This window comes from Onychostoma macrolepis, chromosome 07, assembly GCF_012432095.1.
Source record: "Onychostoma macrolepis isolate SWU-2019 chromosome 07, ASM1243209v1, whole genome shotgun sequence".
Taxonomy (NCBI): domain Eukaryota; kingdom Metazoa; phylum Chordata; class Actinopteri; order Cypriniformes; family Cyprinidae; genus Onychostoma; species Onychostoma macrolepis.
In genome coordinates, this window is record NC_081161.1 from 27,740,844 (window position 1) to 27,763,727 (window position 22,884).

At 37.2% G+C, this 22,884-nt stretch overlaps 2 protein-coding genes across 6 annotated transcripts in view; both read right to left on the minus strand.

The window, feature by feature from the left end:
• LOC131543663 (dipeptidase 2-like) overlaps nucleotides 1-5,307 on the minus strand; it is a 33,815-nt gene extending 28,508 nt beyond the window's left edge. The window contains exons 1-6 of one of the 3 annotated variants that reach the window (XM_058781225.1): nucleotides 5,285-5,307; nucleotides 4,890-5,062; nucleotides 4,198-4,290; nucleotides 3,908-4,072; nucleotides 3,384-3,536; nucleotides 2,785-2,825 (exon numbers count right to left, since the gene is read on the minus strand). In XM_058781225.1, coding sequence (XP_058637208.1) covers nucleotides 2,785-2,825; nucleotides 3,384-3,536; nucleotides 3,908-4,072; nucleotides 4,198-4,290; nucleotides 4,890-5,006 — 569 coding nt within the window. In that variant the 5' untranslated portion in view covers nucleotides 5,007-5,062; nucleotides 5,285-5,307. Of the gene's footprint in view, nucleotides 1-2,784; nucleotides 2,826-3,383; nucleotides 3,537-3,907; nucleotides 4,073-4,197; nucleotides 4,291-4,889 lie in introns of all 3 variants that reach the window. The other 2 variants (XM_058781224.1, XM_058781223.1) reach the window with 2 other exon arrangements.
• Nucleotides 5,308-8,384: 3,077 nt separating this feature from the next.
• Nucleotides 8,385-16,769, minus strand: tppp3 (tubulin polymerization-promoting protein family member 3). 3 transcript variants are annotated; one of them, XM_058780503.1, is made up of 4 exons: nucleotides 16,620-16,769; nucleotides 12,910-13,107; nucleotides 12,605-12,758; nucleotides 8,385-10,597 (listed from the first exon to the last, which is right to left on the minus strand). In XM_058780503.1, the coding sequence occupies exons 2-4, from the start codon at nucleotides 13,095-13,097 to the stop codon at nucleotides 10,406-10,408; spliced, it is 534 nt and encodes a 177-aa protein (XP_058636486.1). In that variant the 5' UTR covers nucleotides 13,098-13,107; nucleotides 16,620-16,769; the 3' UTR covers nucleotides 8,385-10,405. The 3 variants fall into 3 exon arrangements, with proteins under 3 accessions (XP_058636486.1, XP_058636488.1, XP_058636487.1); XM_058780505.1 differs by having other exon boundaries at nucleotides 16,633-16,729; XM_058780504.1 differs by having other exon boundaries at nucleotides 12,910-14,952; nucleotides 16,620-16,713.
• Between the last annotated feature and the right edge of the window lie 6,115 nt (nucleotides 16,770-22,884).

Sequence of the window (22,884 nt, forward strand, 5' to 3'; positions counted from 1 at the left end):
CTTACAGGAACAGACAAATGGACAGTGAGACGGACATTAGCAGGTAAGATGAAATCGGGGTACTTTACCAGCCTACGCTCTCGTTCTGTGCATGGTAGAACGGCGTCGTTGGGAGAAAGAGTGGGACTGGCCTCCTTTGATGGAACACAGCGTTACGTGAACTGTGGCACTTTAAGTGCGCTGGGATTCTCTCCTCCGCACTGCGCGCACAACTTCAGGGATCTAGACACAGCTGAGGGGACAGATCAATTTGAAAGAACCTTCAATAATTATGGGTCAATTTCATCCATCAGAGACTCAGAGAGAACATAGTCGTTTGATCTCACCACACTTGTGCATAAATCACTCTTGTAAAGCTTCACACGTGTTTAAATCACTCTTTCAGACACTGCAAACTCACTCTCTCTTCACAGCGATTAAGCAACTTGTTTCTCTTCTCTTCATAGGGTGGATGTCTCAAGGATTAATGGTGTTCAGAACATGGACATGGATTCAGCGATCTTCCCAGCCGTTCACAGTTACTGTTCCTCACTGTCAACAAGATGACACACACTGCCCACAAACACAGGTTAGTCGTACACTGGTGCTGGTGAATCTTCACATGTGGTTTTCTCAGAGAAGTGAATCAATAAAGGGTGCACTTAACTTTTCCTCGGTGAATCACATGAATCCTTGTGGCATATTCCCACTCTCTGTTCTGCCAGTCACTCTCCTTCTTTCTCCATGCAATTTCTCTCACTCACTTCGTTGCGGTGCTGTTCGTGGTTTCTTCAAAGGACTCACTTAATGAGCATGTCTCGGGGGACCCAACAATGAACACCGATCTGACATTAAACCTCAGCTTTTCCGCACTTTCCGCTGCTCACTGTCACTGCTGCACACTACTCAGAACGTCTTCTCTCTCCAGGCACACACACCCTCTGTCCTTCCAGCCTCTCTCTTTTATCCTCCTTTTTCCCGGGCGGATGCTTCAATGAAGCGCTCGTTATTTGCTTCAGCTGGCGCTCATTATACCCATGACGGGTAAACCCAAAGCCGGCCCGGTGTTACACCGGAAGTTCTCCCCCTAGCAACAAGTCCCATTTAATTTGTTCCGGGTTTGTTCACCCGGTGACATTCAGTTCATATATCTGACTGCTTGTATTTATTGACAAAACTGTTTACATGTGAAGTAAAATTGAGGATGCAGTGCATCGTCAATGCATCGTGATATCGAATTGAACCGAATCAATGACATGATAATCGTAATCGGACCGAACCATAAGACCAGTGTAGGTTCACACCCCTAATGTGCACATGCGCAGTAAGCCGTGGTAGGAAAATCTGACGGGTAGGATAAAATGTCAGGATACCGGGGGGCCTGGACCATGATGGTAGATGAACAAATTCAGAGTTATAGGTTAAGTTTTTAGTTGACAAAACCAAACCATTCCAATCTGGCTTGATCCTGAGTTAATAGAGCGCGTGCACATGAATGTGTGACATCAGCGGCGAACAGCCAATCACAACACAGAGCAAGCGAGATTCAAAACTCTTTTGTTAAAGGTTAAGAGATTAAAGAATATGAGGAAATTAAACGCATTTCCACTGAAGTACCTGTCCATGAAAGAGGACAGATAAAGGAAATTATTTTGCTCTATCAGTGCAGTCACAAGTGAAACTTGTGAAGTTAGTTTATATAGTTGATAATATACTGATAGAGACTCAGACATGTAAGGTCACATGTAGCCATTTTTAAAGTGTCATATCTTGATTCTACCCCTTATTTATATTACATATGATCTGTATATTAATATTCATTTAAAATAAATGCTTCATAATAATTGTTAAACTAAAAGTGCTTGTTTGTAATGGAGTAATAATAATATAAATCATATTACAATTACATAAATCAAAATGTAAATTGTAATTATCATATAAAGCCAGACAATTTTGTTGTATTTTTTTTTTTAAGGTACTTCATAGTGACCTTTAATTTTTAGGAAGAGAAACTGGGGGAGTGACTTTTTTTTGTATGTCACACGTATCACTTTGCTCACATCTGATTGGTCCAATTTCAGTTTGCGATCTCTAACTCAGAACATAACCTGCCCTGGAGCAGGTTAGCTGTGCAGTGTAAGTTACCATGGCAATGAAAGCAGCTAAAAGCCAAGCCACTTTCATGGTACCTAAAACCCAGGATTGGTGGAAACTAAACTGAAACTTACCTGGCTAGCCAGCTAAACTGGCTTCATGGTACAGGCCCCGGCTCAAATTGATATGGCAATATTGACGCCATCCTTAACTATACTGGAGCAGACGAACATGCTGCTTTGGCAAGGGGCGGGGAAGTACTGAAACCCTGTCTAAGCTGTTTGCCAATCACAACGCTCTGGGACAGCTAACCAATCACAACACATTTAGTTTTTCGAAAGGCGGGCCTTCATCAAACCCGAAACTAATCGAGCCGTTTGTGCCAGGCTGGGGAGAGAGGTATTGTAATAATGTAAATTATGTGGAAAAATAATGCGTTTTTCGAACCACCAAGCGTGAGAGCATGTTCTAGTACACCCCCAAAACAAAATCAAGACCTTGTAAAAGAGCATAATAGGACCCCTTTAAAACCAAATACTTACTTATCAATAATTCTATTCTATTTATGAATAGAATAATATTTTAATCTAAACAATTATATTTATGAATAATAACAAGACAACCAACCATACAAATTCAACTTCCCTTCTGTTTAAAATTGATCAAATATTTATTTGTGTCGATGATGAACCTCGTGTTTACAATACTTACCGAAGAATTGCATGGCTCATATACACAATTACCATAAGGCACTGTAAAAACAATGATTTTTAAAGTATTTATACACTTAAAAACAAAAGTATACAGTACTTGTTTTCACATGCATACAGACTTAAAGGTGCTGTATGTAGGATTTTGACTCTACTAAAGCATAAAAATACCATAATATGTTTGCAGATATTTAAGAAACATGCTAAGTTAACATACTTGTTTATCTGAAAAACAATTCTACAGTCAGTTATTCTCCTTTGAAAATGTGTATTACGGCCCGGAATGTCTGTGTTTGTTATGGTTTGTGAAACCCACCCACTGCCAGTTTACCCAATTCTATTTCGGCACCCCGGGTTGCCAGTTGGTATTTATTTAATTTTATTCATCGTCATGTGTGCTCGTTTTTGTTGGTGTCGTTAATCTGGCAACCTGCATGTGCTTCAAGTCTGAGGAGGAGGTGCCGGGTGAAAAAAACCATCTCCAATATTTTGAATTTGGACTGCAATACCTAGTTCAACTGCTAGGTGTCAATCCTACATACAGCACCTTTAAGCTAAACACATACAAACAGGTTCACATGCACACACATTCAAACTTACTTCAACGGCCATAAAGGAGAGAGTGTGCATACCATGGGAAAACCTGAGCAGGCCACATAATACAGTGAGACCCCCAGAGGACACTAACAAACACATCAGCAGGAACAACACACGCATATGGCTGCCCAGAGTCGTGGTGGAGGATGACGAGATCTATGAAACAAAAACACACAATATCATAGATTACATTGAATGCATACTGTAACACTAAAAAGGAAATGACAAAGAAGCACAACAAAATGCAGTTTTATGACCTCTTTAACCTTACCATTGCTACTTAGGTGAAAGCACTTACATGAGGAATGATACTGATTTGAAATCATAATCTTGTCTAAACTGAAAATTATTTTAGTAAACACACTAGGGATTCAAGGACTCTAATGCTATTTATAATGTTAACCCTGAAATTGATATGGACATGGGTGGTCACATGGTAGGTCATCTGTGTTTTCCAGTTTCCAGGCACTGGATTTCTCTCTCTGAGTATTGGATATCTGGATATTAACTGAAAATATTTTACTTACATACTCAAAACGATCTTTGCAGAGCTGGGCCAGCACCTGGAGAAAGAGAAGTGTAGAGAACCAAAAACACCACATGGCCAGCTCCCTCTCTGACTGCAGATTCAGCACACCAAACAGAAAGATGAACTTGTAGAATAGAAAGTTCCAGATTTTGTCCGTGAGGTTCTTATAGCAGGAATGTCAACAACATAAATGAACATACAGAAGGCTTCATTAGTCATACATTGCTATGTCTGGATATGGAGAAACGCACTGAAACATAATTCATTCCTTGTTATATTAAACATTACCTGTTTTTCTTTTATTCTGAGATCACCAAACACAACAAGCTGGACACATTTTGCCATCAGCAGGAGAAAACAGCACAGTGTGTTCACAAGGGCCTGAGAAGATGAACAATGTAGCTGCACTAATGTACATTTGCTTTAATGATACTAAACTTCTAAAACCTAATATAGAGTATACACTGTATGCTATACGTGAAAACACCAAGTTTGAAGAGGACCATGTTATTTGTTTAAATAAAAACTGATACGTTTTCATACAATGATAAAATAAGACTTGCATCAATATGAAATAATTTAATAATCCAGTTTAAAGTAAACGTGCCAAGTACTTAGAAATAACTTCATATTCATGTTGGTTTCATACATTTAAAAAACGCTTTTAACAACAATATCATGCTGAAATTCAAAGCGGTCAAAACTTTTATTTTTTTAATTACATCCCATTTGAATTTTTCAATTATAATTGATATAAAAAATATTATGCCAATCGACTCCGAGAGCGTTACACCTTAATATTTTTTACTTTAAACCTCAGGTTTAACCCCCAAAAACAACAAATTATTTTAATTCAGAAATTGATAATCGTAGTTTATTCAAGTAATTTTTATACGAATTGCGTTTTTTAACGAAAAACAGTATCCGAAAAACAGAGTAGTAATTAAGTAATTGACCCATAAGGATATTTGACCACTTACCCATATACAGAAGCTTTCCGTATCGTGATACCACAAAACAGTTGCATATAATTCTTCATTGTTGACATTGCCATCGCCTGTCCTGCCAGCGGGTGAGCCCTGAGAGAGTTTCTTCATGAGAACGGTCTGTTTGAACGGATCTTTCGCTCCTTCATACACATTGTAGATGCATCCTGTCAGTAAACATATACTGAATGCTGCGTACATTTGAAGCCATGGCCAGGACAACACATCTACAACTCTCAGCGCCATAATTACAATACACAAATTACAAAAGTTTCTCTCTGTCTTTAACTGACTATCGATAATAGGACACATTAAGACATAAATACTCCGTTTCGGCCGTCTTAAGCAGAGTAATGTAAAACCTGTCCAGCGTTGTCTTGTCACTTTACCTCAGGTTGCACGGGAGAGGGCGCAACAAGGGAATAGATCCAAAACAGAATCAGATTATCGAAACTGCTCCTTCTAACCCGATTTCATCTATTTAAAATAGAGTGAAATTAGAAACTAATATGGGAGATTGATACTAGTACTATTTCACAGGTTAAGTACATTTTTGTCTACAGCCTCATAACTTGCCTGGATGAAAAAAAAAAATTATTTTGAATATATGTAGCCTATTTGAAGCATTCATTCAGGCTGTCACAACGGATGTTTTTATTTTTTAAAATAAATAAATAGCCCGCTTAAAGGAAATAATTAACGTAGGGCCAACTTATTTTATTAATATTCATCAGAGCATGTTCTAGTACACCCCCAAAACAAAATCAAGACTTTGTAAAAGCGCATAATAGGGCCCCTTTAATGTTGAAACAATGGTGAGATTTCAACAACAATATATATATATATATATATATATATATATATATATATATATATATATATTTTTTTTTTTTTTTTAAATGTGTCATAGAATCAACGACATGAAGAGATGTTGATTTATTATCACTTTGTACCTGCAATTAATGTTGAAACAATGGTGAGACTTCAATCAAAAAATACAAATAAAACCACTGAATCAATATTACACTATGATTGATTCTACATTGCTGTTGAATTAACATTGAAATGAACAAAAATAATCAATTGTAATATTGCTGAATCAATGTTATACTGTGATTGATTCCATGTCACCGATGTTGAAGCACTTGAAATTAACAAAAATAATCAATGGTAATGTCAGTGAATCAATGTTACTCTATGATGTTTATTCTACATCATTGCTGTTGAATCAATATTGAAATGAACAAAAATGATCATTGGTAATATTGTTTGATCAATGTTGATGTGATGTTGATTTTAAATCACTTTTGTTAACGACTAGGTTGTATGACCTTTGACTAGGTTTGCAGGACAGCATGTCTTACAGCATACAGTGGGTACGGAAAGTATTCAGACCCCCTTAAATTTTTCACTCTTTATATTGCAGCCATTTGCTAAAATCATTTGTTCATTTTTTTCCTCATTAATGTACACACAGCACCCCATATTGACAGAAAAACACAGAATTGTTGACATTTTTGCAGATTTATTAAAAAAGAAAAACTGAAATATCACATGGTCCTAAGTATTCAGACCCTTTGCTCAGTATTTAGTAGAAGCACCCTTTTGATCTAATACAGCCATGAGTCTTTTTGGGAAAGATGCAACAAGTTTTTCACACCTGGATTTGGGGATCCTCTGCCATTCCTCCTTGCAGATCCTCTCCAGTTCTGTCAGGTTGGATGGTAAACGTTGGTGGACAGCCATTTTTAGGTCTCTCCAGAGATGCTCAATTGGGTTTAAGTCATGGCTCTGGCTGGGCCATTCAAGAACAGTCACGGAATTGTGACCGTACCCACTGTATATAGTCTGCTTGATCTGTGGCGTCCATGAAGCAATTTTTGCTCAAAATTAATTCATAAGGACACATACTATAAACATACAGCACATGTAAGACAACTCGCTGTTGAAAATATATATGCTACCCGCTACCTGATATGATGAGATTATTCTTTCACAGCAGATGGTAAAGTATTAACCAGATAAAACAAACTGCAGTTCATTGCAGAGCTCTCACCTCTTTTTTTTTCTCTGGAGACCTGTTTTCTACTCCTCTTTCTCTCTTACATATTTTGTGTTTCCTTCACATTTCAGATTTTCTTGTAAACGCCACAACAACCAATTCACAGCGTGCAACCCTCTGGAGGTATATTAACGTGTGTAGGCTATTAAAAACAGCAATACGATTGCTTGTGGATTCTTCTTGGAGCCAAACAACACAAATCACAATGTTAGCAACAGCACGGAGAACTCATTAAAGGTACAAACTACTGTATGGCCCTTGATTGAATAGTCAGTTCAGAACATGTGCATAGATTGTTTATCAATTATATAATAATCTGTTGTCTGGTAAAATTTGTTGGTATTCTAATTCAGGCTACATGCACACATATTTGTGCAGTTTAATGTCAGCCTTTTCTACGGTGGCCGAGCTAGAGCTCAACGCGCTGCAACTTCAGAAAACGCATGCAAATAGAAAAAGCACCAGCAAATCAAGAAAACGTCTTCATCAACTTCAAATGCTCACAACGCAAACAAATAAAGAAACGCGCTGCAAATGCTCACAACACAACCAAATAAAGAATTTTATTTGCAGCGCGTTTCTTTATTTGGTTGTGCTGTGAGCATTTGCAGCGCGTGTGTTGTCAAACTGATGAAGTAGTTTTCTTAATTTGCAGGTGTTTTTTCTATTTGCAGCGCGTTGAGTTCTCTCGGCCACCGTACTTTTCTGCTTTTTCCATGCATATGCAGTGTCTGAGAATTATATACTCTACCATTCAAAAGTTTGTGGTCAGTAAAACTTTTTTTTTTTTTGTATGTGTAAGATTTATTTTGACAGATGACCCCAAACTTTTGAACGACAGTGAAGCTGATTTTTTCAGAAAAAAAATGGAACCAACCATGTGAAGAAAGATATTTTGTATTTGATAGATAGATAGATAGATAGATAGATAGATAGATAGATAGATAGATAGATAGATAGATAGATAAGAGAATTCTACAAAGCGCCACAAGGTGGTACCCTCGAGTCAATAATTAGTCTCATCCACAGACATCTCATGTAAAGTGGCCTCCTGTGGATTCATTGAAAGTTGTCTTATTGCATAACCTCTGTTTGTCTTTATTTTTTATATTTTAGCATTTTACTACAGTAGCAAGCCTAATAACGTGATAATCATTTCAACATATTGTTAGCTTACTTGCTGGTTGTTATATAGGCTATAACCTCAAAATAATATTTGAAAAGACACGAGCATCAGTAGGCATGATGATACGATTATCATTTCAGCAACTTGTTAATTACTAATTATCGCATATAGCCTATTATTTAGAGCTCATGTAACATCAGTGAGGTCAGACATGTTCACTAGAATTAGCGCAGCACGTTAATTAGTGGGGTATCCACATACATAAACAAATACAAATATATAGGCTAATCTGACAAATATGGAATATGAGCATGCGAAATATTTAACAGGTGGGTTGGTTTCAAAATTAAGGGAAGTTAACTTTAAAAAAAAAGTTATCTTACTTTACACAGTGCACTCATTAAATTATGTATTTTGTCGTTCCACTTCCTTTGTTGACATCCGGGGGAAATGTAACTTTAATGGTTGTCAAGCGTTTCAGAGCAAGAACCACATCAGACATAGCCGACGTAAAAACGTGATTATTCAAATTGTACACAGACCTTGCACTAGAAATAAAACATGTGGCCGGCCATTAAAATGACTTCTTATATAGTGTAAATGTACATTTTAACATTACATAATCGTGTGTCGTACCTCCCCATAGAGGCACTCGGCAGTCATCCGCCTGCATGTGCGGCACACTGTATCGGCAGCGCCAGGCAAGCCCGTTGGGCTCCGCGACTCATGTTAACAGGCAATTAATCAGCCGGTTGATTACAGCGCGCTGCGAGCACTGAACTTGACTAAAGGCGATTGCGACGCTGCTGTGCGATGCCATTCATCAACATGTGACAGGAGCAACAAAGGCTCGAGCTGGAATGGAGCGAGATGTTTTTGATTAAACGCTTCCAAGGAGATGAACCAAACAAACGTTGCCATGAACGAGTGTGTTTGGTTACAAACACTCAGAGGGCAGGGGAAGGCGAGCCAGGTGCCGCTGTTTTGTTTGTGTGTGGTGCGGTTGCCATAGCAACAGCGGGACCGGCAGCGCCTGTCCCTCAGGGTAGACTTCGGACAAATGGACCGGTGTTTCGTACACACGCCGTGTGTAATGCTGGATATGACAGTAAACCGCGCTTTTGACTTTGTTATTAAGTAAATGGTGTTATTTGTTTATTTTAACCACAGTTTTACTACTGTATTTTTGGAGGTTACTGTGGTTACAGTGGCACATTTTTGTTAGGTTTATGAGAGGCAGCACGGGCAGGTGCAAAGAACTTAATTTTATGTGCCGAGTGCTGAATAGCCTAAAGCAAAAAGGTTTTCAACCTTTACAAACCAGAGACCTTGCCATATAATTTCATTAACAGCCTTCAGGGATACCCCATTCATGGACCCCTAACGTTATTTGAAACCCCTTAGTTTTACAGGATATTGATATTAGCATGATGGATGTGTTTTAAGCATGCTGTAGAATGTGAAACCATAATCTATTTCATCTTTATTTTGAAACTAATAGTTATTATAATGATGAATAGTTGTAATTACACAGACACTATTTTTTGTTGTTGTCTGTTTTAGTCTTGTACCTCACCAGAAAGGTTTTGCTGTTGCTGCAGAAAAAAAGCTGTGTATGTATTTATTTGTTATTTTAAAAAAAAAAGACAAAATACAAAAACAAAACTTATAATAAAGCACACCAAAAGTTATTTAGTAATGGTTTATACAAAGGCAGTTTCCAGTTTCAGTAACACAGTAAGCTAACTTAAACAAAGATATGTCAGTGAATTTTTGGAAATAATAACAGAAGGGTAGCTACACACATAAAGCTGGTTTACCATTATCCTTTAGAGAATGACATTTAAGTTTTAGCAATGAATATTGTTAGATTTTATTGACAGCAATTCCGTTCGCATCTATTCACATGTTGGAAGAAATAAATCTCTTAAATGGCTTCCTGTGTTCCGCTTGTCCCCTCCCTGAAGCAAACAGCAACATAAAAACTGAAACAAATACGTATCCGTTTCCCCACCCGAAGAGCTGTCTTTATGCTTGCTCTTTGAGATTTTCACCTGAAATTCTACATACAGCAGGGGCTGGTATCTAAAAGGATTGAGACCAGTCCTCACCAGTTCCTCTCCTTCTGTCAACTTTCTAAATAAAACCGACTGTAATACTATGTTCTTTATCCTTAAAGACAAACATTTACAACACTTCCTGTGTTACACTGCATAGTGGATGTGTGATCTTACAGGTCAAAGTTCAAGTTTGGCTTTGGTCCAGACCTAAGTGCTGATGAAGATGAAGCTCAGAGCTTGCTGACATGGAGACAGTGGGGCCTTACTTGGCCTTTGTCTTCTCTTCGTAAGTCCCAGCGTTCTTGTAGGCACCTACGTAACCCGTGTGCTCCACAATCTCCTCCCGCCCACCTTTTCCTTTGCCTTTACCACTCTCATCAAAGCGCTCCTTGTGTGAGCCTGTATATTTAGATGTGTCAGTTAACCGATCCACGGCAGCAGTTTTTGCCACTTTCTAGAATGGTTAAACAAATAAAACATATAAATGAGTGATATATATATAGGAATAAGAGTGATATAATAAATGGAAAGTATAATAAAAATGGAACTAGAAATGTTCTTCAGCAAACCAAATAACATTTATATTTAAAGCTGCAGTCCGTATGTTTTGCCTCTTTGTCGCCATCTCTGTTTGAAAACCTGCAATTGCAGCTGTTTGCGGTATTATCTTGCTTGCATGGGTTGTGCTCCGGCACAGCGGATGAATCTAATGTTTTGAGGTGAATGTGTGGCTGTCAGTCACCGCTCCGGTGTGGATATTTACTGTACTTCACAATCACAAAATCTAGCCTACGTCTTGAATATATGACCCAAATAAGAATTTTCACTGGATATTGTCACCTGAACAAGTAAGTAACAAGCCTGCCACATTTGTTCTGACCAACTGAGAAAAAAAGCATTACCATAAATTGCGCTACCAATGGTGATTTGATCTAAAGATCGGTTAGCTCATATTACATCAAACCGTGCAAACTATTATTATTGTTATACTTTATTCTCCAATTATTAATGTTAACATCAGGCGTGTAGATTTCAATTTTAAGAAATTATTTTAACCCCAAAAGCAAATTATGCTCCCTTCGAACTGGTTTTCTTTAAAATACAAATCTTGTGTAATCCCAGGCTATCTGTAATCAGATGTACATTTAAAACTGGAATATAATTTAATTTCATTCACATGTGTTTCATAAACACATAATACTTTCTGGATTACAATCCGCCATCAAAATGATATATTTAATTATTCTAGCTGCTGTGAGAAAAGACTATAAACGATCAGCCACCTGCAGCATCCGCAAAGGTGAAAGCCTAGTAGCCGGGACAACTTCTTTATGTTTACAGACGTGATGTAATGACATGGCAGCATGCTCGAATTTCCCGCGAAAACCTACCCATACCACTCAAATTAGAAAACATTATTATAAGCTAACCGTTGTGAATCGGGCTAAAGTGAGGCGATAGTTTTGAACACTGGCTTGTTATGCACTTGCTCAAATATTGATTTCGGATAATTCTTAACCAAAAAAGTTACGGACTGCAGCTTTAACCAGATGATTTGCACAAGGTTGTTTCAGCCTGCCTCAGCAGAGCCTTTTCTGAATTGAATGAATTCCAAATATGCATCACATATTTTTGCAACTCCTTTTGAACTTTTAACTAGTTGCCAGGTTTGATTTATTGTTGTTTGATTTGTTACTGCCCTCTAGTGCTGAACCGACTGAGGAATGATGTAGTAGTATACTTTGTTAGTGTTTCTCAATGTTAGTGTTGCTTCTGGAGGTCCACCAACACTACTCGTTTTAGGTGTCTCTTTTATTTGACACATCCAAATGAGTTCATAGAAAGTGCATGTAACTACAGATGAGTTGAATTATGTGTTAGATACAGGAGACATCCAAACTGTGCATTGTTGATGGAGCTTCATGAGTAACAACTGCTTGGCAGGCTTGGTTTTTCTTAGTTCATCTTACATTTTAAAAATTCAGGCAATACCCTCCCATATTTCTGTCACATCTAAGATATTAGTTGCCTAGATATTATTTGGAAGAAGTTGATGAAGCCTAGTAACTAGATGGATGATGTCATTATGAGGATAAAATGGCAACAAATAACCTTTCTGTCTTCTTGCTTCTTTTTCTATAGGATTATTCAGTGTTTTTTAAAGACATCTTTTATGCTCACCAAAGCTGCATTTATTTGATTTAAAAATATTATTTTTAAATTAATATTTGAATATTTAAATAACTGTTTTTCTATTTTAATGTTTTAAAGTGTAATTTATTTCTGATGGCAAAGCTGAATTTTCGTGAAACCACGATACAGTGAAACCGTGATTATTTTCCAGGATTCTCTGACGAATTGAAAGATTTTGATTTTGATGCCATCCCAGTCACATTTATTTATATCAAAATACATTCATACAAAAATACCTTAAATTATTGTTTTCAAATGGTTGACTTACCGTTACACCAACATTGGTGGGTTCTTTTCCCTCGATTAGCTTATATATTGACTGCAGTGCCTCTTCTTTGCTTTGATTTTTGAACCTCTTTGGTGCCAGATCTTCTAGAGCTTTCTGGAACTCCTCATATGTTATGACCCGAGATGTCTTTGCTCTAGATATTGAAAATATGAAAATATTGTTAATATTTACAATACCTATGTTTTACATTTTATGTGGCTTATTTTGCATGCACAGTAAAAAAAAATAAAATAATAATAATTAAGATGAATTTTCTTCAGAACAAAAAATTTTGAAAAACTCACTTGACTTTAGTGAAGACTATATCTACATCAGTGCTGGTGACATTCTTGCTGTCAATAACTTTGCAATCTTTGCACAGTTTAGCCCAGTTTTTCCCATTCATCTCCTTTCCAATGGCTTTGGTGTCACCATGAACAGCAAACTTCTTAAAGGCGCTCAGAAGCTCGTCCATTTCTGTGCTTTCTGCCATATTGGGTATTCTGCCAAACAAATAGTAAGACTATGACCTAATGGAACTATTTCTCAAGAAAAAGAGGTGTATTAACTGACCGAATAAGACATCTGCAATAGTGGCATGATCAACTCGCATTACTGAAGCCTTAATGATGAAAGAGAAGACAGAATACTGTGGTACACTCACAAACGAAAGATTACATTGCATTATTATCTGATAGGAATCTCAGATGTGTATTATATACAGTATACACAAATAACGTCTACAGCCTCAGGCTGTACAGATAAGGTTGAGCCCAGACAGCAAAGCACCTTACACTCTGATTTATCAGTTCTGACTGATCCAAGTTATCTGCATTAGGCTATCTAAATTGTCCTGTGATTTTTGGCTTTGAGATATTTCACTAATGGTCTTCTTATTGCAGAGTTTTGGAAAACTTCTTCAGCAGGTCACCCTCTTTTCCATTGCGTTTTGAATGGCCTGAATGAATAAAACACCAGTTAAAGAACCAGCCAAAAGTAACACATTTGGTGTGTGTGGAGCAACAGAGCCTGATTTAAAAATTAAGGTCTGTAAGGACTGAGCTAATGAGGTGATTATCAGCACTCAGCAGACTGCTAATATTGCACTGCTCAACAGACAAAAACACTTTTCAGACGACCTCTTTCCCTCCTTAGTAGTTCTACTTTTTTTCAGCCAGCTTAGCTTCCTAATGCTAAAATGCAAAATCATACATAGTGATGCAGTGCCCTGTCACTATGAACATGTCTTATTAACTATAAATATAAAGTTATTTAAGAATAGGGATGTTCACACTATAATGACAATAGTGTTAGAATCACTTTCAGAACTGATGAACGATAAAATAGCCACTGCCATCAGAATCCACCCGACTTTAAAAAACTAAAACGACAGATGACATAACTGACAAAACACTAATATAGTTAGCAATATAGTTATCTATATAGTTATTGTTCTTACTGAGAACAAGCCTTAAGTTGGGCAGTTGGATTTAATAGATTGCATAGAAAATCATGTACTGTTTGATGGGCACTATGCTTTTTAGCACTATGATTATGATTAGTACTATGTTGGAGGATATCATACATTTTTGATATTTTGAGCCAATTTTAGAGCATATGTATTCTTTACATTGTTGTGTTCTGATTCTAAACAACGTGAAAGTCTGGTAGCATGTGATTCTCAGTCGTTTAGTGTATGATGCCCAGTTTTTCCTCTGAAAACATTTACAAAGTTGGCAAGTGTAGGATGCCTAGAGTTTTAAATCTGTTCCAATTTTAAATGCTGAGTAGTGTATTCCCGCCTTTACTGCCTTTCATTGATACCTTCTTACTAATTAATACTAGCCTATACTGAGAAAAGGGACAGTAGAGACATTGATATGAATCAAATGTTTGCCTCAATAAGGCTAATATATGCAGGCATAAAATAACAAATATAAATGGGATTGTTCAGCTTAGTGATGTAAAGTACAAAAATGCATTGTCTCTGTACTTGCAACTGCATTAATTCAAAGCTGAAGATTTGTGGATGTGTTTGGATAACGTGGAATTTCAGAAGTGAGGCCGATTCTAGAATTTCTTGGTGTGTCTGCACAGTCCAGCCATTGTTGATGGAGGCGAGAGTAGGTGTGTGTATGGTCTGCTGTGTCTTGGAGTTATTGTGGAATGTTTCAGATGGATGTCAGAAGTTTGGCAGCCGATGGCTCATGGAGAGGTGATGAGTGTACAGCAGTAGTGGGTGGGCTTGCCCTGGCTTCAACTTCAACTCCTTCAGCCATCTGTAGTCTCCTCTGAGCTCACCCAATGACTGAAGTGTTGCATCAAACAGTCTCTTACGCTCACCAAGGCTGCAATTATTTGATCAAAAATACAGTAAAAACAGTAATATTGTGAAACATTTTTTACAGTTTAAAATAACCCTTTATTTAAATTCATATTTTTGAAAATGTTAAAACTTATTCCTGTGATGCAAAGCTCAATATTCAGCATCATTATACTCCAGTCTTGAGTGTCATTGAATTGATCTTTCAGAAATCACTCTAATATGCCGATTTGCTGCTCAAGAAACATTTCTTATTATAATCAGTGTTGAAAACAATTGTGCTGCTTAGTATTTGTGTGCTTATACATTCATCAAAGAATCCTGAAAAAAAAATGTAAAGTTCAAATGAACAGCATTTATCTTTGGTAATATTATAAATGCCTTTTCCTTCACATTTGATCAATTTAATGTGTCCTTGCTGAATGCAAAAGAAAAACGTTATGCAGACAATTTATGTTGTAATCATCACCGGTGTGTCAAACAGTTCCTCGGTCACTGAACCGTTGAAGTCATCTCATTTTATAAGTCATCATGCTTAACATGTTGCATGTGTGTGCTGTGTATTTCCCTAATACAGTGTATGAGGGACCATGTGTGAGCTGCTGCTGAGGTTATTCCCACACAGGCGGCCGAATAAAGACATCATTGTGAGCATGAGCCTCACCCTTCTAACACACATCCAAAGGCAGCCGTCCACATAAACACACACTGCCCACCTCCCCAGAGATCCCTTCACTCAGGACAAGACTTTGTGGAGGTGTCCATGGAAACCATTGTATTAAAGACGGAAACAGAGACACACGTACCCACCCATCCAGACAAAACACACAAACAAACAGCAGACACATCATGTCCTGAAGACTTTATGAGCAGATCATAATCATATGTTTCAGCCCCAGAGTTTTATAGCTAAACCTGCTCTGTGGTCCTGCCCACAGGACACCTGTATTCCCCACACAACATGTTTCTGTACACTTACTCTGTATTTCATACTAAAGTATAACAGATTTTAATATATGATCATCACAATCCATAAAAAGTTATATGTTTTTTAGACAACTTAATGGGTGTTTACTTTCTGATCAGACAGACAGCAGCCCTATAATTAACCTGATGATGTCAGCAGTGTTTTGTTCAACATTTATAATGCGAATAGCCATGTGCCAATGTGCCGCTGGGAAAACATCATGCAGTATATTTAGCTTATGTATACTAGCAATCTAAATCATTTTAGTCAGTGACAGTTGTAATTATCCAAAGTGAACATGATTTCATCTTTTGGCACTTGATGGCCCTTAGTCCGATTGCAGATGTTGCAGTTAGTTATGTTACAACCGTCTGTTGAAAACAGTAGATTTAAATTTTTTATTATTATTTTATTTTATTTATTTAAACAATTTTTTTTTGCAATTAACACGTTCTTTTCTACCCATTTTGACTTTTGTGTTGTATATTTATGACCAGTAGAAGAAGAGAAAAATACCAACAATAAAATAGTCATGATGGATACTCCATTCAACACAGTGTCTCATAGCAATGAATGCAAATTTGCAGCTGCTGATGCATGGTGTATTATGGGTCTATATGATGTTATGTGTGCATGCATATAGCTAATAAGATGAGTGCATGCATGCATGTGCATTTGTTTATGAAGACATTCTCTCACATTAGTATCAGTGAAATCGCTCGTACCTGTGCTACTGACTTTCAGCTGCTGGCAATCCACACACACGCACACACGCTCCCAGGTCTGCACAACTTCTGTCCCGTTCTGCTCTCTCTCTCTTTCGCTGTCTCTCCTGTTACTCCCTTCTGAAATGCGCTTTAAAGGCTGAGGGCTTGTTATCATCTGTTTATTCCTGTATCCATGGAGACGTCCTGTTTAACATCAAGGGATGGCAATAAAAGAGAGAGAGAGAGAGTGTGTGTGTGTGTGTGTGTTTGTGCGCGTTTTTGTGACAAATGAGGACATAAATTTGTATAATGACAAGGGTAAGACATAGGTATTACAAGGAGAAGGTGACTTTTCAAGACATTACCCCATGTCCCCACTTTTCAAAACGCTTATAAATCACACAGAATGGAGTGTATTGAAAATCTGAAATAGCACAAAGTTTCCTGTAAGGGGTAGGGTTAGGTGTAGGGTTGGTGTAGGGCAATAGCACATACAGTTTGTACAGTATAAAAACCATTAGGCCTATGGGATGTCCCCACTTTTCACAAAAACAAACATGTTTGTGTGTGTGTGTGTGTGTGTGAAAGAGAGAGAAAGAAAGAGAGTGACCAGGGTCATTTATCAGTCAGGTTGAACTGGAGGCTTGAACATAGCAACATAGACAAGCCAGGAAAAGACTTCAACTCTATTTGTGTTTTATTTGTGTTTATCTTCCGTTTTGGCTGCTGCTGTGTTTGAATGTAAATACTACTCATTCAACGATGTGAATGCGTAAGAAGAGAGCGAGTAATGTGATTCATCCAACACTGCATGCATGTGTTAGTATGCGTGTATGAAAAAGTGTGTGTGTGTGTGTGTGTGTGTGTGTCTATACTTAGCTACATTTTGGAACCAGATTTGTCCTGAGAAGTTCTGAAGCCAAATCTGACAAAACCTCAATTTTAAGGACATTGGGGAACATTGCCATTTGTAAAAATTATATATAAATAAAGGCTTATTCTATTCATTGATTGTTGCAAGTTTCAGTCGATTGAAGAGGCTAGGTTTAAGTAAACTAAATGAATGGAGAAACCTGACATACATTACCAGAGATCGTTTCACCAGTAAAATAAAAAAAATTAAAAAATTAAATAAATGCATGCAATATATGCATAAGGAGAATGCGTTTTCATTTAGGTAATAGTTGAATTTTCATTGCATGCCAACTTTAACGCTCTGGCATCCTTAATTCTGATTGGTCAATAAAAGCATTTAGCATTCCAAATATTTTTGTATGGTTACTGTTTGTCATCTAGGAAACCGTCATGTTCTGTTTCTAATAAAGCTAATACAATTATTTAAACTCAACCCATTATTTTATGTCCAACTATTTACAGTAGTCAGCATTTGAAGTGGATCAAAAAAGTTGTCTTAAGACAAGGGTTTAGGTTTTAGGACAACTTTGATGAAAAGTTTTGATCCACTTCCAATGTTGACTAGTATATTTAGTTAGCCGTGTAATAAGTACAGTCGGATGGCCATTATTTTAAAATAAACCCTTTAGAGTGAAATGATTGGCCTGTTGGGGTTAATTTACAATAACTGACTCTTCATCCTTTCAATATAGCTTCTCTCAGCTGCAGATGAATCTCACAGAGGGCCATTCTGAAGATGGCCAGACAGGTCTTTTTTGCTAATTCTTTCTCTTTCTCTGCTCTTTCTGTCTTTTTCTTGTTTGGCACCTCTCCTTCATCCACTGAGTTCATATTTTCCATGGTTTCCCTCACTGTCTGTCTCTTTCCTCTTGTTGTCCAAAGAACAGGACATGTAAAAACGAGAATTACGATTCAGCAACAGCCTGGACCCAAATGTGATCTGATTTCACTATGTATTTTAATTTTGTTTGTATGTATTATTTATGTTTTAAACCTTTTTTTTTTGCCATATGGGATTACTTTTTATGAGTGATACAACATGCTGGACCAAAATATATTTTACCCTTTATTTTGACCCTTTTAAACAGTTTGTACCAGTGCAATGTGTTTGAACCATCAATCAACAAAAAATGCATGACAAATGTGTGGAGCATGTTAAGTTTTATACCAATAACATATAACAACAGTTTAAATGAACTGAATAATTCAGGCTCATATATACAGAATTGTGTTGGAGCATTTGCCTTGCGAGTTCTATTACGGTACATCAGACTGATCAAATTGCCCTTCGAAAACTATTTGGCAAATGCTGACTTTAACTTGTTAGACATACAAAGACCACTTTTGTTCATTTGCTGAATCATGGTGCTAAGAGATTTATTCTTTCGCTCTATGATTAGCTGTACATTCGGATTTTTTTTTAAGAGAGGTTTATTTGAACAGCTCTCTACATTGATCTTTCCACAGCAGTGGCACTGTGTTTTTGAAGCCATGGCATCTCATTGCTGCACACGGCTGTTATATTTTATAAATAAGGTTATTAAAATTATTTTAAAAATAAAACAATATTAAAATATTTGAAAATAATAATTTACATTTTTGTGAATTTATTTGTTTAATTTCAGTGTTTTTTAAAATATCATGACAATCCAATTAGCATCTAAATCTAGAATGATGAACTTTGTAGGGTGGTGTTCTTTCACAACTCAACAGCACGGCATTTATCCTCTTCTTGGTAGTCCAGCTAAGTCACATGCACTGTTTCCTAGGTACAGCAAATACATTGTGGGTATGCAAATATTTTGAGTGTTTATGTGAGCATGTACTTTAAAAAGCTCTAAAGAAACTTTGGAGTGTTGCCATTCCAAATAGTGATCTAATGAAATGATCTGTCATCACTCACTTGACCAGATTACATTACAGATGCCTCTACCAGAAACAGTATTGAGACTTGCTACGAGAAAGGAAAACTTCATACCACGGCAATACATTGGGTGTGTGGTGTATGTTTAAGAGAAAGGGAACAAGACATTGTGTTCATATAACTAGGATCAAAGCCATTAAAAACTGAGAATACCTTTGTCAGCATTAAAATATGAAAATATCAAGACTCCCCATTTTATTTCTAAAGGCTCCTGCGTGAGGGAAAGGCATCCATCATTATTCAGAAACAAAACTCTCATTTAGGATATTCAGTAGATATGTAGTTATTTAAAACAATTGTTCTCAGTGGGCCCCTGCAGTGGGCCCTTAGCAAACTTCCAAGGGGACCACAAGATGACTTCAAATTAAAATGCAACAAAGCACAAATCTTCCCCTAATAACTACTGTTTTTATTGAAGCACATACCGAATCAGAATCTTGAATCTTCTCTAATCTCAAAATGAATTGTTCTTTATTTTTTTAATATAGTAACACTCACAGTATATGTTAATAAAACCGTTTGAAAGCAAGCAGCTTTATAATACTTACAGCAGATATACCAGAGTAAATATATTTTCCAATATGAGGGGCCTTTGAATATTGTGTTGGAAAATGAATGGCTTTCAGGTCAGCAAGGCTGAGAAGCAATGATTCAGAAAATGATTTTTTTTTAGCGGCACCCCCCTTTGAAAGTGGAAAGCCACTGCATTCACGTCACATTTATGAGATTAAGAACGGCATACATTATTTTTGTATTTTAGCTTTGAGAACAAGAGCTCATGCACAACATGAGCTTTAAATGCCTAGCCAATAAACACCAATCCATCCTACACTACCCTGAAAATCGTTCACATCCTGAAATGTAACAGAAAAAAAACCTCAGGAGCACACTCTGTTATAGACATTATCATTTAATATGGAAACGCACTGGATTGGATTATTTCTTCTGTAAAAATAATGATTTCGAACCTACAGATGTGTGACATGCACTCATAGCCCTATTAAGTGAACTTTTATGTTTCAATAAAGTGTTGAGTGATGTCTGTTACACATTCAGCGGCTAAGACACACACTGTGTATCTCTTTGTCCTTTTGACGATTGACACATTTATTGGGTGTATGCGAGTTGTCCTGGAAACGCTTTGTTGTGATATCAAACTTCACACAGCAAAATGGCGTGCAGAAAGTGAACGGTCCAGTATCTGCTACAGTGTGACATTTACAGTGCACAACATGTCAAACAAACTGAACACTTGCACTACAGCATTTCAACGCATCAGACGGGACATGACATGCGTTCACCACAGAGTTTCAGTTAATATCCTGTTCTACTCTCTCATTCTCAGCACCTCTTTATCGCCCTTATTTAAACACACAATATATCAGTTTTATACACATAAATTACATACATGAAAGTTGACCCGTCAGAAGTGGTTTTGATGCATTATGCATCATCAGTTTTGAATATTTCATCATTCTTACTCTTTCATCGCATGACTCGGTGTGCATGTGAGGAAGTGGTTTGTTGTTTGGCTGCTGCGATCCAAAAATATCATCTTCCTTCTCTTCATTTTCTCATTTGCTTCATTTACATAGCTGTTTTTCTGTGTAAACGAATGTCTCTTCATTTTCAGCTCATTTAGCGCTGTGAAAGCAGAGAAATCCATGACCAACAGGAAACAGATGTGCACCTCAGAACAAAAGGTCTAGGGCTGTTGGTTTCTGCATGTGTGTTTATTCCACCAACCAGCGTTCATTAAGGTAGCTTGTTTCAGTGTGGGCCATAATATGAAGTGTGTAATGTGTTTTCGAAGCCTGGCTGTATGTGTGACCGTTGGAAAACAAAGTACTACATCTATCTGTCCAACCATGACCACTGGTGTCCACAACATTGCTGTGATTTAATGGACACAAGCGGTGGGAAAATCAGAGAGATGTGTGGGAGCCACTGGAGGGTCAAACTAAAGGCATCAAACACTCACTTCATATTTCAGCTTTTGTTTTAACTGTTGTCATAGAGACGATTGCTGCTAGCATAACTTATTTTCTTTCCTTTTTTTTCTGGTTAAGGGCTATAGATGATGAGGTCACTGTTGGAAATGAATGAAACAGATTGAGAGACATTGATAAGTGAAAGGACACACAGTTCTGTTTAACCAATCTTTCCCTGTCAACCCTATACCTCAGCTGCATGTGGAGGCTACTGCTTATTTATCTGGACTGAACTGAAGTAAACCTATTTAGAGCAAAAGTACGGGATGAAAGGAACATGGTAGACATCTACGATTTTACTGCCCACTACACACGACTTTCAGAGTTGTCAGATTGTCACATTTCACACTACAAGACTTAGATTGCAGAGAGGTCTAGATATTGAGCCTGATTAATATTTTTCAGGCACCGACTGGCATCGCATCAGCTCATCTCTCAAATCATGTCTTTGATCATTTAAACAGAGAGATGAACACTGCGAACACTGATTTGCCTCTGATTTAGGGCTTTTGTCGGCAATATCCATTCATTTTTATGCTAAAAATCAATCATGATTAAAGCAGTATAGTTGGCTATTTTGTTTGTATAGCACTTTTCACAATACGCATTGTTTCAAAGCAGCTTTATAGAGAATCAGGTCTTATAGTCACATCAAGCAAATTAGATCTGTGCGATATTATAGTTTACATTCTGCAATGATATAAACAATCAAGCAGTTAAGATTTGCTGTGTAGTATCACTTTAGACAGTATACTGTATGTTTTGCTATGTATGAGTATACTGTATGTATGCAAATAAAGTAGGATACATTTAAATCATATATCACTTTAGGTGAGTATACTGTAAAAAAAGTAGGATCAATTTAAATATCCAGCTTTATATGGAAAGTTGTATGATATTATCATTTACATTTTGCATTTTATATGTATGCTAGTGCGAGGGTAAAGTTTGATAGGCCTTCTTATAGTAGTTGTAGGATGAAAGAACAGCTTTGGATATAAACTTTTGATCTCACTATTCCGTACTGACAATGCAAAATTCTCTTCGGTGCGCACAGCATAATTCATGAGAAGTCATAATAAGGCCTTTGTTTGACTATGATGATCAGAACAGTCTATAAATCTGATCCACTGACAATAGTTTGAGCACATTATAAATCAGCCAAGGTGAATTATGAAAACTGAGCTCTTCATCTCTGGTGAATAATTGCGTGCAGTGTGCCGCTGGCTCCAGCCAAAAGCTTTCTGTCAGTAATGCTGCTGCTGTCACTGTGAGTCCTGTCACAAGTTCTGCTGCATGCCTCGCTTCAGCAGAGCAACTCTGACTGTCAGTGTTACGCTGTTGTAGTATCCTGATGCCATGGTTACTCTGGGTACACAGCACTGCAAAAAACAGCCACCATGTCCGGGACAAAAAACTTGCAACTGCTCTTTTTAGAAAGACATTTTAAAAC